This window comes from Zea mays, chromosome 6, assembly GCF_902167145.1.
Source record: "Zea mays cultivar B73 chromosome 6, Zm-B73-REFERENCE-NAM-5.0, whole genome shotgun sequence".
Taxonomy (NCBI): domain Eukaryota; kingdom Viridiplantae; phylum Streptophyta; class Magnoliopsida; order Poales; family Poaceae; genus Zea; species Zea mays.
This window is the reverse complement of record NC_050101.1, coordinates 176,814,563-176,830,721: the sequence shown is the minus strand read 5'-3', so window position 1 is coordinate 176,830,721 and position 16,159 is coordinate 176,814,563. Positions and strand designations below refer to the sequence as shown.

Below are 16,159 nucleotides of genomic sequence, written 5' to 3'. Positions count from 1 at the left end.
TTCCTTCGAAGAATCTTTGCATCCTACAGACAAAGATATAAGAGAACAAAATGTATTAGACTGTGTCCAGCAAGGGACGCTAAACCGTCTGGTACCCTTAATATAGGGTTCAGACACGTCCTCAACGCGCCCAGCAACATACTCTATATCGCACTCTAAATTTTAGAGGACGCCGCACGCACGCTAGATGTGGAGAAATCCAGACGTCCAGTATCCGTGGTCGGGCTCGGGCTCGCGCGGTGGTGAAAAATCCGGAGCCGCTGTTGTGCCGTCGCTGGCGACTTCCATCGAAGTCGGCGAGGGAGGCTCGCGGCGCTGCTCCTCGGCGGCGCCGCCCAAGCTGGGCTCCAAGAGGCCGTGCTCGAGCGGGTCCGGAGGCGGACCGCTCTCGGTGGTTGGAGGCAAGGAGGTCGGCGCCGACGACTCAAAGATCCAAGGAGCGGGTGGTTCCGTGGGTGTTCGTCGCCGTCGAACCGCCATCACCAAGAAGTTGAGAAGATCGACGGAGCCGACGAAGGAAGCTGGGGAGAAACGCAAGCGCATCTCGACGCCACCTTCTTCATCGTCTTCCATTAGGTCGGGTGGTCCAGATCCGAAGAAAAAAAGGTAAACATTGAAGATCAATTTTGCTTTCTATGATTCTAGTACTTGAAAAGCTACAACTCGTCCACATCTAGGGTTACGGATTTACGGTTATACATTCGATGGATGTAGGATTCCTTGACCATTATGTTTTCTGTTCATAAATTTGGTTCCCATTACACAAAATTTTATTGTGGTACAAGAATTCTCTGTTGTAGTCATCGATGTGTATTTACAAATACATGGGGACTGTTTTAGACAGACTGAATCATGAGCACTATGCTATCTCTTCAAAATTGATGTTCACATTAACCAAATATCTTTCTGGTACAAGCTTTGTTGATATACGAATCGAGGTGTATTCACAATGCCTTGGCCAATTCGTTTGACACACTCAATGATGATATTATCTTCATAATTCATGTTCATTACTCATGTGCTGATTTCAACTGCCTACTGCCAATACTAGCTCAACTAAAGAACGATACTAGCTCCACATATATTAACACAACCATATGTTTTATGTAGACCATGGATTCGGAGAACGCAAAGCTCCGAAGAGCACTGGCTCATTTAATCAAAGTAGTGGAGCAGCGTTGTGCCGACATCGTCGATGTCGTCCACGGTGCCTTCCAACCAGTTAGCGGACCAGTCCTGAATGAAATGAATCGTGCTTTAGTTCAGATCGAGGACCTCGCCAAGGACCTTGATCACCTAGCTCTGGAAAAAGACTGGGAGATGGAGCACATGGCCCCTTCTCCTATTGCCTCATCATCAGAAACAGAGGATGAGCTTCTGCTTGATTATGATTCAGAGTTGAATCCTGACGATATCGTCGGCTACGACGATGGACGCGACTACTCCACCGACGACACCTATCCCTACTAGATTAGCATGCACCTAAGGAATATGTGTATGTGTTAGGTTTATGTGAGTCGAAGTCCTCTTTTGTATGTGAACACAACAGATGTGTGTCACAAGTCAGTGCTTTAGTTGATGTCATGTTTATGTTGTCGACAACTATCCGGACGCGATGTTGATGACATGTTTATGATAACGTGGTCTGTAAAATGTTATGAAGTCTGCAATATATCTAGTGTGCACCACTTCTGAGTTTTCTTGTGTCTGTCCTGTTAACTTTCACATGGTTCTGTTTTCTTTTGACATGGTTCTTATGTGACTTCCTTGAATGTACAGCATGGGTACGGATTGGAACCAAGTTATGGCACAATATGGCAGTTTCCTATCCGAGGATGATGGCACTCAGTTTGACAACACTGCACTTCCTCCTCCGCCTGATATACCAGCCCAGGCCTCACCAGTACCACCTCCAGTGAAGAAGCCTCCTCAACGCACAAAGCTAGCCAATTTCACGTTTGAAGAGGATATGAGGGTGTGCCAAGCATGGTTGGCTGTCAGTTGTGATCCGATTGTGAACACTGGTCAGAAGCGTCAAGGATTTTGGAATCGGATTACAGAGGCATATAACTCTCGTAGAGGATCAATGCCAGAGAGGTCTACGAAATCTCTCATGAGCAGGTGGGACAGTATCAAAACTCAATGTTCTACCTTTGCTGGATACATGATGGCTGTGCTTCGACAAAACCCAAGTGGCATGACTGATGCTGATAAGGTACGTAAATGTTGACAACAAGCTAACAGGCTTTTCTAAGTAAATGTTCCACAAAACCAACTTATTTTGTTTTGCAGACTTCGCTTGCGGCTACTCGTTTTGCTGCTGTTGAAAAGAAGCCCTTCCATTTCTTACATTGCTGGTCCATATTGAAGGATCAACCTAAATGGATGGACCAGCACATGACCACTCAAAATCCTCCACCCAACCCAATTGGTACCCAATCAAATACTATTGACTGTGATGCTGCTGAAGAATCAGCTCCATCAAGCTTTACTTCCAAAAGGCCGCTTGGTCGTGATTCAGCTAAGGAAAAGGCAAAGAAGCAAAGATCAGAGAACACATCATCCACTGATTCGGAGTACCTAACACGAATGGGTGAGCTCTCTTTGGAACGGTTATCTGTCTACAAATCAGTAGCTTCAACTGAGGAGAAGAAGTTGGAGTTCATGAAAAAACAGGAGAGGCAGAAACTGATATTGGAGAGGAAGAAGCTAAATTTAGAGAAGATGAAGATGGAACGACAAAAGGTGAAGGAGGACACGGAACAGGAGGTTCTCATATTGAGCATGGATTTGACAAAATGTAACCCCCTTCTTCGCCAGTACCACGAGGCAAAACAACAGGAGATTCTTGCAAGGGTAACTGGAAGCTCGTCGTCAAGCAAGTGAATGTTCATTGGACTGGTTGAGGAAGTACTCTTATTTGTTTTTTAGAACAATTTAATGTTTCTGAACTCGACAATTTTATGTTCTGTCATATTAGAACTGAGTCACGTTGCTTAATAATAGTGGACTTCTTATATCATTCGTGAATTATAGCATTACACATTCGCCAGCTTCGGATTACTAGAAACATTCATCTGTTTCTATTATTCATATTTTTCCATTACACATAGTAGAAACATAAACTTCATCGTACTTAACACATACTAGCTTCGGAATAACGGAACAGACGACATGACAAACTTCTTACTTAACACATACTACCTTCGGATTAACATAACTGACGACGTAACACACTAGACATGACAATGACAAACATACTTAACACATGGCAGACATAAACTTCATTCTTAAGCAGCTCCAGATCCAAGCCGCGCCCAGTGGTGGTGGATTAGATCAACCTGCAACTGATTATATTTCACTGGATCATGTAGTTGGTCGTACCTGTTGTTGATATACTCATTGCGCTCCAAAATTGAACCATGACTAGTATCCGCCAAAACTCCGATGTTGTCGAAGCTTGTGTTCAAAGACGAAGGTCCTTCATCTTCTACGATCATGTTGTGCAATATGATGCATGTTTTCATGATATCTCCAATGTGTTGTGGAGACCAACCATATGCAGGACCACGAATTATGGCCCATCGCTTCTGTAGTACTCCAAATGTTCGTTCAATGTCTTTTCTAGCAGACTCTTGAACTGTGGCAAAATGTTGGGTCCTCACATCATACGGATGACGGATTGTCTTCACAAACGCTGGCCAGTCCGGATAAATACCATCTGCTAGGTAATATCCCATGTTGTAGGTGTGTCCATTGACGGAGAAACTCACTGGTGGACTATCACCATTAAGATGTGAATCGAACAGGTTTGAACGCTGAAGAACATTGATGTCGTTACAGCTACTGGGCATGCCGAAGTATGCATGCCAAATCCATAAGTCATATGAGGCAACAGCTTCGAGGATCATTGTAGGGTGTTTACCGCGACCGGTAAACATCCCCTTCCATGCAGTTGGGCAGTTACGCCACTCCCAATGCATGCAATCGACACTACCAAGCATACCAGGGAAGCCGCGTGATTCTCCAACTTGGAGAAGCCTAGCGATATCAGCAGGAGTAGGTTTCCTAAGATAGTACCCCCCCAAAAGCAGTTTGTATGGCAGTGCAAAAGTGTTTCAAAGCCTCATGTGCTGTAGATTCTCCAATTCGTACGTACTCGTCAACGGCATCCGCAGGAACACCGTATGCAAGGATACGTACGGCAACAACAACTTTCTGAAGGGCAGATAGGCCTAGCTCACCGGCACAGTTTGGACGTTGAACGAAGTACGGATCCACTTGTTGCACATCAAGAACGAGACGCTCAAACACATGGCGACGCATGCGAAACCTATATTGCAAACTTTTTTAAGTACATTTGTGAAGTACGTACTATGGACGTTAATACATGTGCGTATGAATAAACATACCTCCTCCGAAATTGTGCATCCGTGTAAACCGGTTGGGCGCAAAAGTAGTCGGCTCGGATTCTTGCATCACCACTGATATGGTCACGATGGATTCGAACACGACCGGGAATGGAACCAGCGTACCGACGCTCGTTAAGAGCACGACGCCTACGATGTTGGTACGTCGCAACCTCGAGCTCATGGTCTTCATCTTCCATGTCTTGTGCCATCCTAAGAAAAATATTGGAATCTACGAACCGGTCCATTGTTGTGGATGAGTGTATGCGAAGTGTGAGTGAAGTGTTGAAGTAGTGATTATTTATAGAAGGGATAGGCTTCGGAGAGAAGCCATGCGCTTGTCGTGCAGCCGAAGCTAGACAATGGCTTGTTGAAGAAGTGTCGTGGCTTACGGTGCAAGCATGTGAATTCGTAAACATTTTTTCGTACGATACAAATATGGTGTCACGTTTTTTCCACAATAATTGCACAGAACATAAATTGCAATGTTATTTATTTTGTACATTTCGAAATTATTAATGAACCATAGTTTTTAGAGTATTATTTGTAATATTATTGATTACAAATTTTTTAGCATCCTTTCAGTACCATTAAATGGGTACAAAACAAAGAAAACAGAAAAAGAAAAGAAAAAACGAATTCTGTTAACACTGTAGCTTTAGGGGATCGAATTTAGGGGACGTTGCTGGAGACACAGAAGATATAGAGGACAGAATCTTTTAGAGTGTCCTGTAAAGTACAGGGAATATTCCTTTAGGGGACGAAATTTAGGGGACGCTGCTGGAGACAGCCTTAGCTTGTAGAACTTAGACTAGCTCCAACAAGGAACTCTAAAAGGTTCTGTACCCTAAATTTAGAGGATCAGAACGTCCTCTACTCACTCCAACAACGTCCTCTATATCTATCTTCTATATCCGTCCTTTACAGTCTACTCTAAAAGATTATCCGAAACTCAAGTATCTGAAGGCAGCACAGGAGTTGCTTGATGAGATTGTCAGTGTTTGGAAGAGCGTTAAATCACTATATTATTCTATTATCTAATTTTTCACTCAGCTATAGCTTATCAAGAAAATATGTTAAAAAAAGCTAGGAAGGACACAGCATGAGTTCTCAGGCACAGCCCCAACCCTTTTCCATGCAAGGACGTCACATGGATATGATTGGCAAAAAGGCACATGTATATAGTGTCAAATAAGGAAGACTTCGCTAGTATGAAACAAGAGTCACAATAAGCAAGAAACAAAATCATAATACAAGGGCATCAGAAATACACTTGTGCTCAAGGGTTCATAATTTCATATCATGTTAACAACACCAATGCATCTGTAACTTACAAGCATAAGACATGGATATGCCATCTTCCAACAATTATTAGCTTTAACACATTTGTTTAACAGGTAGTTAATTGTATAATTAAAAGGGTAGACTCGGTGTCGAAGGCTCCCATACGAGTGGGGTTGGGAAGGGATTGACCAAGGCAAGCCTTCCCTCCACAAATGCAGAGAGGCTGCTTCGAACCCTCGACTCACCAGTCACCAATGCACCAGGCCAGGCCTGTCCTTCTCTAGTTAATTGTATAATGTGCTGCATATTATGCTATCTCCGAATGGGCTACAAAATATTCTCTTGAGATCACAAATAAAATGACCCTTGATCTATTTCATATAAGCATGTATGGGTTTCAGTATTATTACCTACTTGTAGTACAGTGAAAGCACGACAGTAATAGTGCATTCCTTAGATTGAACGAAACAAGTACCTCACAGTGCTCCTCTGACAAAGCTTGATTTGAACGAATAATTTGATGCAGATCAGTATCCATCAATCCGTATGCAATATACACATCATTGAATGCAGCCCTCTGCGCAGGAGGTATGATATCCCTTATTGCAACAATCTGCACCGAAAAATGAACTCACTTCAGAAACATCATTCTCACAGCTAGAGCCTAGAAGTCATACTTAAAACTATTCCAACAAATCATAACTATGGCAGCAAGAATGCAATGATTCTAATATTTTTATTTTTGGTGCAGAATGAAACCATAGCACAAAAATGTTCAAAGAGAGTAAGAGACACTGAGCTTCATTCCATGTCCCAAAGGTATCTCACCTCGAGCTCAAGTTACTTGAACTTAAAACTTAAATCAACAGTACAGGGCAAGTTTAAAAGCACACACTTTATTTAAGCCACCCCGTAGACATACAGCTGAATGAAGTGGGCACTTCTGCAACATGGTAAAAGCTTATATAGAGCAAAAAATTCGTGGTAAAAGCTTGATTTCTAGAAACCCTAACAAGCAGTTTACGCACCTTGGTTGAATCTGCGGCCTGGGGATCAATGATTGAATCTGTGTCTTGGGGGAGAGATGTGGGGATCAACTGTAGGCCTCCCCATTTGTAGTCGTAAGTGGACAGAGGTTGCCGAGGTCGATGCAAGAATGGAAGGGGATGGAGGAGCGCGTTGATGGCGGAAGGAGATTCGGTGTGGGAAAGTGGCCGAGGCTCCGTTAACGCGCGTTGATGGAGGAGCGCGTTGATGGCGGAAGGAGATTCGGCGTGGGGAGGAGGTGCACGGTTTTGCCTGCGCGCGCCATCGACGGCGTGGGGAGGATGGCGTTGATGGCGGCCTCGGCAACCTTCCATGATGGCGGTGCTGATATCGCGTACGGGTCCGATGGCGAGCGTTGATGGCGCGGATCCTCGGCCACCTTCCGCTATTGGGAGACGAGCGTTGATGGCGGAGCAGAGGAGGGCGTTGATGGAAGGTTCCATCGATGGTGGGGAGGAGGGTGGGGCGGATCGGCGTGGGGAGGAGGGTGGGGATCCTCGGCAGGCAGAACCGTGCACCAACTGTTATGGACGCCTACAGTAATGTCTTAAGAGTAGTAGAGATTAACATCAGGCATCCACGAGTGCAGGATTAGCAAAATGCGGTTGGGTTGATGGTCTCTCCGGTCTGGCTTTCATAGTAAGCGAATAGCAAACATCATGCACATACCTGTCCTAGAACAAGTTGGTGATGTAGCTCCAAATGATGACATTGACCGGAAGAACCGTCAGGCCAAGAACTGCCAGAAAGATTGCCACGATGCTAGTTGTTCACTTAAAATAGAACGTGGTCACGACACTCGACTTCGAGAGTAGGATTTCCATGGAGACCTTGAGCATGAAGTAGATCACTATCTAAACCTGAGAAGTTTCAGAGAACATACGTAAAGCCAATGCAGAGGAAACTAAATTGGAGTTTAGAGCTAAAACTAAACCATCCTGGCCCGAGTTCAAAAGGTTACAAGCAAAACATTATTCCAACGCACTGCACTTAACCACATCTAACATCGACCCTTCTATCCCAGTAGCTCCAAGTAAGGTTTAGGACATGAGGAAGGACATATCAAATCTAGCATTCTTGTTCTAAAAGTAGACAATTTAGGAACATACAATGTTTCAGTATGAAGTTCCCGAGACAAATTTGTGAGTTTTTAGTAAAGCATGTAGAAAATATATGTAGGAAACCTTAAAGAAATGTCCTTCACAAAAGTAGACAAAGTAGGAACATACAATGTTCCAGTACAAAGTAGGCACATGAACGTAAGACAATCACAACAGTTTTGATTTGAAGATAACAATGAGCTAACCAAAGATCTATTAGCAGTCTGACATCAGAAAAACCTCGGCAAGATGAAGTGAGCAACGGGCCAGGATGCAGGGTTGGATGAGGAGTCCCACGCACTGCCATGCAGTCATAGACCCTTTCACTATCCTCGCGTCGAGTTATATCCTAACCATTGAGAGAATTATGTAAATGAACTGCTATCAGTGTTGCATTTCTATATAAACCAATTTGATCCAATTATGTAAATGAATTGCTATCAGTGTTGCATCTCAAGCATGTATGTACTGTTGGGGGCCTTCGGCTTCCGAAGGTCCTCAAAAATATGATTTGACAATGTTTTCCAAGTGAAATATGTGAACAGGTATCTTCGGAATTGGGCCACGAGTATACAGGAATATGGTCAAGACGAAGCTTGAATAGGACGGAAGGCGATCATAACGAAGGATAAGATGATCACAAAGCTATGCGCAGAAAAAGCTTCGGCATGACAGCAGAAAAGGGGAACCGACTTATATGGTGAAAAGACAAATTGAACCTCGAAGAATCACTATAGAATTATTGATAAATGTAAAGGGCATTAATGTAATTCTCCACGGGCTGCGCCCTGTGCCTATAAATAGATGAACAATATTCCCGTACTGTTCACGCTGATCTGGCATCTGCTTTTCGCATCATGCCTGTATCTTTACTTTTCGACAATCCAAAGGTACATTTATAATTTGTTATTATGACTCTGATAATACAAAATAGAAATAAATTGGTGATAATATCTGTGTTATTCTTCGTATTCCATGTATGTATTCTCCTTCATCATATGTTGGACTTACGAAGGTCTTTTCCCTCATAACCTTCGTCTGAAATTCATTATATCCGAAGGGATATAATGTCTTGAAGGACGAAGGACTTTAACATTTAACACTTTTTATGTTGCCTTGTTCTTGACTCTTAGCATTTGACAACAAGTCACCAACATGTACCTTGACAAAACAGTGGTAATAGTGTGGTGATTCTGTCCACGTGTAGGGTTACCTGATGAAACAAAACACTTCTCAGTTTGCAACTTCAACTCAAGTGAAAATTGAAAATTATACTAAAAACAGATGGATGAAACCTTGTACGTTTGAAAACTGAAAATGTACGTACCTTGACAAAACAATTTGCAAATTCAACTCAACGAGAGGAGGATGAAACTGGGGTGGCGGCCTTGCCTATGTTCACCCTTTGGATTAATAAATAGGAAGCTCTCGACTTGTGGAAGGGGGAGTAGATGGTGGGCTTCCCAGATCGTCCTCGTCGCATATGGAAGGGGATGGTAGTGGGGTGATAAAGGAAGAGTGCCAAGTATGGAAGGGTCCGCTTGTGAGGAGTGGATTTTGGCCATCCATAATGCCCACATGGATCCCATCTAGCATGGATTTGAGCAAGGACAACACCACAGTAGATAAGCACAGGGTAGCATGGCTTGGCTTTTGCCTGCCAAGCACAGATTAAGATTCCTACACTGGTAATCAGCTATAAATTATAATTAAGATTCCTACACTGGTAATCAGTGTTGACATAATAGTCCTAAAATTAGGTCGACCAGGTATCTAAGAAAAGATCATTATTGATCACTCAAGACTTATTTACTTTGTTGAATAGTTGAGTGAATTGAGAATAAAAATGCTATATTAATTAAGAAAAAAATCTAGAAGAAGCCCATATAAAACTAAGATTTTTTTCATTCCTATCGAAATAATAAACAGTGCAAATTACATTGACATAGTAATGGCAAGTGGGAGAAGATAAATTACCTAAGTACACAGTCACCGCAGGACCGGAAAGCAAGGCCCCAACCATTCACTGACACAGACCGATCAGGCAGTTTTCCAAGGGTGATCCACCTGTAACCTGTTGTTCTTCTTGTCATACTTCTTGAGGTCATTCTCGCTGGAAACAGTCCTTCCTAGGTTTTTTTCCAAATAGAAACTGATTGAGAGAACATTCATAAAAGAAGACAATTAAAATATATATAGCATTTAATATATACTGAAATCTGCATATATAGTGGCAGCAAAATGCTGTTATGCATTCCACAGGATGGTTAAGATTCCAAATGAACAGATGACTACATAAGCTGATGGATGGGTGGTGAACAATTGCCCATCAGTGTCAAAACCAGAAACCAGCTGGGAATTACCTGACCAATTACATGACCCCCTGCCTCACGTCCCTGAACAATGATCCCATCTACACCGGCTTCTTTAGCTTTAGTTGCCTCCTCAAGGCTACCGACCTGTTCAGATATCAACCGATGGGCATCAGAAGTTTAGATGAACATCAGAAGTTTAGGTAAAATGAAAGATATTGCACAGGGGAGGGAGGGGAAAACATCCCCATGGCCAACCTGCGGTGTGGACAGGAGAGGAATGGGGAATATATCCCATGGCCAACCCACGCGGCAACGTCCATCATATTGGATTATACTTTATACTTCAGAGCAGATGGATGTACAGAAAACACCACGACCACGACACTCACAGCTGATCTACAGACTACATGTCGGCTTACAGCTAGGTAAACACGATGCTTCAGTTCAAAAGATTAACAAAAAATGGCAACAGGTAGGTCATACTTGCGAGCCTGATCTCATCTAGACTTGCGTTGTCTATGAGGTAGTGTCATGAGTGGGAAGAAGGTACTACCTGGTGGCAGCGCCTTCAATACTTCATCCCTGTGCTCCACCGCGCTCGCTGTTGTGGTCACGGACGACTTCAAGTTGGGCATGATGATGTCCCTCCCAAAATGCCTCGCACTGCCACAAAACCTCGGAAACATTGTTGAACACCCGACATGCACCGCCAAAAACCAAGCAGCACCTACGCCAAACGAACCTATGTGGCACTGCAGCCTGAAGGACAGCATCATCACGAAAATGAAGGTGCCAAGCGAGGCGCTCACCACCTCCCAAAATGCCTAGCACTGCCACAGAACCTTGGAAACATTAAGTTGAACACCCGGCATGCACCGCCAAAAACCAAGTAGCACCTACGCTAAACGAACATGTGTGGCACTTCAGCCTGAAGGACAACATCATCACGAAGATGAAGGTGCCAAGCGGGGGCTCGCCGGGTCTTCTCGGTCGTCGTCGAGGGAAGCATGTTTCTTGGCGCATAGCGCATAGGGCGTTTCTTGGTGGGCGTGTCTGTGGGCATCGCCACCGACGTGGGTGTGGGCCTCGAGGTGGGAGAAGGCAGAGAGGTCGATGAAGGGCGCGCGCGCGAAGGACCGAGAGCCAGGGCACAGCGGACACGGACGATGATGACGACCGAGAGTCGGGGCGCAGCGGAGGCGATCTCCTTCCATAGCGGAGGCGGATTCCTCAATTTGGGGCGCGGATTCCTCGATTTGGACGCGCGCAGACGGCGAGATTTGGAGAGGAGAGCGCGCCCGCCGACGCCGGGGCCAGGGGTCGCGCCCGCCGCCGCTGTGGCCAGGGGTCGCGTCCGCGCCGCCGGGAGGCCCGCGTGCCTCGCCCGCGCCGTCGGGTGGGGGCCGCGCCGCACCCGCTCGCGCCGGGTGGTCGGGGGGGCAGCGCGCCGCCATCGGGGCTAAGGCCGTGGTCCGCGTCCGCGCAGGGGCCGCCCTCTCCGGTGCCATGCAAGGCCGCCGTCGGCGAAGCGTATGGTGAGGAAACCCATGCGACGGCGATGAAGCGTATGGTGAGAAAACCCTAGATGTAGAGGCGGCAGCGGCAGGCGCTGAGATACGTGGTTAGTTGGATTTTGGTGGGACGCAAGCGCGAAGCGAGTGCGAGCGAACGCTGACATGGGTCCACCTGTCGGCGAGAGAGAGACAGAACCATGGTGCACGGATGGTCTACATTAGACTCTTATAGAGTAGTAGAGATGACATATAGGGAATTTTTCTAATTGGTTTCCTAACGTATGCCTTACCCCAACGTGTAACTCTCTCATCCACTAGTCATCTAGGCGTATACAAGCGTATTTATAATACTAATATGCATCCCCTTATTTGGTATTATTAGAAACCTTCCAAAAACAAAGTCGCAGGGACCTGATAAATCTTGCCATTTTGTGTGCATTATGCATGAAGCAAGGCGCTGCTATCATTCAATACTCACATTAAAAAAACAGGTCACAAATTGTGCCGGTTCCAGGATCAAGTCGAGCTGCTAACTGATAACAGAGCTACCTATTGATCTCATTTACAAAAGGGGCCCATACTTCTCTTGTGAGGCAAATATATAGCACTACAATGGGAATAAACGCTAGATGCTGACAGGATGATCAAGATGGTCGCTGCAGTTAGTGGATAAAACCGCAGAAAGCTCCAGCTTCCCAGTCCACTCCTCCCCTGGTCTCAGCGAGATTGCTCTCTCCACAGCAGCCGCATCAACGCAAAGCATCTGCTTGTACTCCTCGTCGCCGAGGTCTACCATGGTCTTCGATTTCTTTTCCCATGGATTCCACACAACTGACAGGGATGCAGTGGTTATAATGAGAAATCAGTAGTTCTGTTAACAGTTGTTTTTTTTTTTGAAAAGTCGATTGATTTTCTGGTAGTTGGCATTTTGGCAAGGGGCAGCAGATCTTACCAACGTCAGGAAGTCCTTCCTTTCTTATGACAAACGAGTGTTTCTTCTCATGGTCAATAACTGCTACTACATTTGGGGAGCTAACGTAGACTCGGTCGACCTGTAAAGAGATTGAACAAAGAGAAGGGGCCACCAATGACCTTAGAAATCTTGAGCATCTCGGACAGTACAATTCCAGTAAAAACAAGTAAAGCCCAAAATCTTCTACAGTTAACTATCCACAGAAGCAAGCATATAGTTATATGTGTGGCGATAGCAATAAAAAATGCAGGCCTTGCCAAGATGCAAGTCCCAGACTAGTTTGGGCAGATTTAAATAATTTGTATGTACATTCAATTCATTAAGTACTGGAAAAAAATTCACCTCTGACTCAAATGTTATGGCATCTCCTTGTTCCGTAAACCGTTCTTTGTGGCTAAGGTTGTCAAGATAATCAAGTGTCTCCAGACCTTCAATCCTGACCTCACTGGAATTAACAAGGCGTAGCATGTCACTCATGGAAATTCACTTGAGGGAGTAGTTAGATAGTGAGGTATACAGAACGATGTGCAGGGCAAATAATGCCTGACCTGATGTCAGAAACAGAAAGATATGTGTGATAAGCAAATGAGAAACTGAATGGCTTGCCATTGACATTCCTGATGCGTGATATCAATGACAAGTCCCCATCCTTTGAAAGAGAGGCCCTCAGACGGAACTCAAAACTGCAACCAAATTACAGTCATACATGAGGACATTCATATGAATAAATTTTACCGAGTCTGCATTTTTGTGACTTAAGCATGAGAAGGCGTCTGGGTCCATAAAAAATGTTAAGCATGTAAATACTGATCAGCAGTGAAAACGAACCATCCAGCTAAGCAACTACAGCCTTGTTTAGATTTCCTTTTATAGTGAAAAAAACACTGAAATGCCATAAGATGAAGTAGTAGTGATTACACATATCCAAATCCAAGGCCCTCCTTACAAGCAATGCCATAAAAATGTATGCATCCTCGTTAATTCCCACAATTTTATTCTAAGGATTTAATTTTCACATGTGATCCTTTGAAAACATCTCAGGAAAATATTACCAAAATCTTGCTTCTAGAAAGTAATAACATCAGAAACACCCAACTTCAGTCATTAGACGATACACCTCAATGGCACAATACTTAACAGAGATTTGACATTAACCCTCATTTAGTTGTAACATAAAGTAGGCACATGGCATAGGAATACGGACACAGAAAACCTCAAAGAAATGCATACCAATGTGGCCAGCACTTGAGGTCATCTTCAGATGGCTTTAGAATAAGGTCAACAGAAACTTTGCTTCCGTTATCATTATGATTCAGTGGTGGCTGCTCATCATCCAGGGACCATATCCTGTTTCTTGCAAATCCATGTCGCTCCAATGTCCCAGAGTATCCAAACTGCATGAAATTTTACAGTTACCAGAAGCCCCATTGAATTTTTACAGCAAGAACCTCACAACTTATCCGTAAAATTTGTACACCACAGACAAAATCAAAATTACAGCAGAAAAGTATACGATCCAATAGAAACTGTGACAAGAATGGATGATGGGATGGTGCTGCAGCACCTGAGGGAAACACATCTGAATTCCACCTCGCATGGCATTTGGCGGCTTGAAGGTTGCCTGCACGTCAAAAACAACAGACATGAAAGTGCTTTAGTAAGGCTACACAGTCCCACTACTGGCCCTATTAAGGAAGACGAGAAAAAGGAGGTGTCAGCACATGAAGCCGAGGGAAACCATTATCTATATCTATATTATTTTATTAAGAACCTAATGCTTGGTACTATTACGGTTTTACCCTCTATACTGACACTCTAAACCCACCCCATGCACCCCGTCTCAGCACCGTGCCCTGTGGACCCACGTTCAGTGCCCGCACAGCGCTCTCTCAGCTACTGCCCTGTGGACCCCAGCGCCAAAAAATAGTATAAGCGAACAATCAAACCCCACCACCTACTCTATAAATTATGGACTCTAGCGCCATAAAATAGTGCAGAGCGAGCAATCAAACCTCACCCCCTACTCTATAAATTTGGAGCTAACCACCAAACCACATGTACCTTATTATTATTTAATAAACAATAATTATATTTAAATAAATATCTTAATACATATCTATATGATATATAAAAACCGTAACAAAGAATGAACAACTGGCTACTGAAATTTTAGGACCACAAAATAGTCCCAGCTCACAGGTAACGTAGGCACATAGCAAAGCTTAATTTGTCATTCGCTTCTCCAGCCGTCAGGATGGACTACAGAAACAACGGCAATTATACATGAATACGATTCACAGTGTTGTTCTTTGCAGCCCCGGTTGAACAGACGCCTTTTCACAGGTGCCGGTTTCAGGAACACATACAGAAATGCTAGAAGAACACTGAAGCAAAAAGGAAGGAAAATCTGAAAACCTGTAAGCATTACAGATTACTGGACGACGGTAGGAGTAGTGTGGGAAATAAGAAAAAGAGGGGAGGGGGATTCACTTTGCTGCTGGTGAAGAGGAGCTCCTCGCCGCGGTCGTTCCTCCATGAGACGACCTGCCCACCGCACAGGCTCACCTGCAAAGCAAGTCAGGCAATCCAGCCAGCGACGGCAAAACCCCGTCAAAACCACGACCAGCCAATCAATGCGGAGCCGATCGATCGCCCAACAAGACGAAGAGAGGAGAGGGTGGCATCGCAGTCCGTACCCGCGCGGAGGCTCCCTTGGGCGAGCGGAGCACGACCTGGGCGACGCCGTTCCAGTCCCTGATCACCTCCAGCCCCGACGTCGGATCCATGGAGTTGACGAAGCGCCCCATGCTCATCGACGGCCAGGCGAGCAGCAAGCAGCGCGCGCTCGACAGTCGACCCTCGCAGCGCACGGCGGCAAGGGAAGCAGAGCGCGCACGCGACGCGGGGGAGGAGGAGGAGAGACGCACGAGTGTGCGTGGGAGTGGGGGGGTGCGGACCTGCGGCCGCTGCTACTAATGCGTAGGAGGGTGAGGAGCCCGTGGTGTCGCCATTGAGGGCGGTTCGGATGTTACGGCCAGGCCGCGCGGGGCGGCGGGCAGGCCGGCACAGGCACGGGGCACTTTCCGTGTGAGCGAAAAAGGCGCGCGCCGCGGCGCGGGCGGCCTGGAACCCGTGAGCCAAAGGCACCTAGCGCGCGCTACGGCGGTAGCGGTAGCGGCAGCGGCAGCCTTCCTCCTCGTCCTCTGCTTTTCCAACCACCCGCAAGCCCTGGAGAGGGGTGAGGAGGGATCGGCAAGCCCGCACGGCACGGCACTGCACGCAGGCACGGTGTGGCGGTGGCGCGGCGTGCAGCGTGCTGGCTGCTGCTGCCTGCGTGCGTGCGGGCGCGGCGACAGGCTCAGAGGGCAGGGGAGCGCAGCGGGGGGCCTGGCACGGTCACAATGCCACCAGCATGGGAGGAGGAGGTGGGGCAGAGGGCGGGGGTAGTGGAAATGGGACGGATGGAAGCGGAACGGCTCGAGCCGTGCGCAGGGATCCAAGGCGAGGGAGGGAGATG

The 16,159-nt window shown here is 45.8% G+C and overlaps 1 protein-coding gene and 1 long non-coding RNA gene across 6 annotated transcripts; both read right to left on the bottom strand.

Annotated features, from left to right (window-relative positions):
- Positions 1–3,432: 3,432 nt before the first annotated feature.
- LOC109940237 (uncharacterized) lies at positions 3,433–11,858 on the bottom strand. Of its 5 annotated transcripts, none has more exons than XR_004850414.1 (6): positions 10,411–11,858; positions 10,204–10,299; positions 9,168–9,969; positions 9,002–9,053; positions 4,413–8,189; positions 3,433–4,333 (listed from the first exon to the last, which is right to left on the bottom strand). It is a non-coding gene; the product is annotated as an uncharacterized lncRNA (long non-coding RNA). The 5 variants fall into 5 exon arrangements; XR_004850415.1 differs by lacking the exon at positions 3,433–4,333 and having other exon boundaries at positions 7,355–8,189; positions 9,168–9,497; positions 9,818–9,969; positions 10,411–11,840; XR_002262922.3 differs by lacking the exons at positions 3,433–4,333; positions 4,413–8,189 and having other exon boundaries at positions 8,513–9,053; positions 9,168–9,497; positions 9,818–9,969; positions 10,411–11,837.
- A 251-nt stretch (positions 11,859–12,109) lies between these two features.
- LOC100194404 (uncharacterized) lies at positions 12,110–15,572 on the bottom strand. The gene is made up of 8 exons (NM_001139433.1): positions 15,339–15,572; positions 15,133–15,207; positions 14,207–14,263; positions 13,873–14,036; positions 13,191–13,325; positions 12,985–13,087; positions 12,622–12,721; positions 12,110–12,500 (listed from the first exon to the last, which is right to left on the bottom strand). The coding sequence occupies exons 1-8, from the start codon at positions 15,453–15,455 to the stop codon at positions 12,295–12,297; spliced, it is 957 nt and encodes a 318-aa protein (NP_001132905.1). The 5' UTR covers positions 15,456–15,572; the 3' UTR covers positions 12,110–12,294.
- Positions 15,573–16,159: the final 587 nt, after the last annotated feature.

Coding starts and splice junctions, on each gene's coding strand:
- LOC100194404 (NM_001139433.1), bottom strand. CDS start 15,455: ATGAGCATGGGGCGCTTCGTCAACTCCATGGATCCGACGTCGGGGCTG. Junction 13,326..13,872: donor CTCAAGTGCTGGCCACATTG/GTATGCATTTCT, acceptor ATTTGGTTGCAG/TTTTGAGTTCCGTCTGAGGG. Junction 12,501..12,621: donor GGAAGGACTTCCTGACGTTG/GTAAGATCTGCT, acceptor CATCCCTGTCAG/TTGTGTGGAATCCATGGGAA.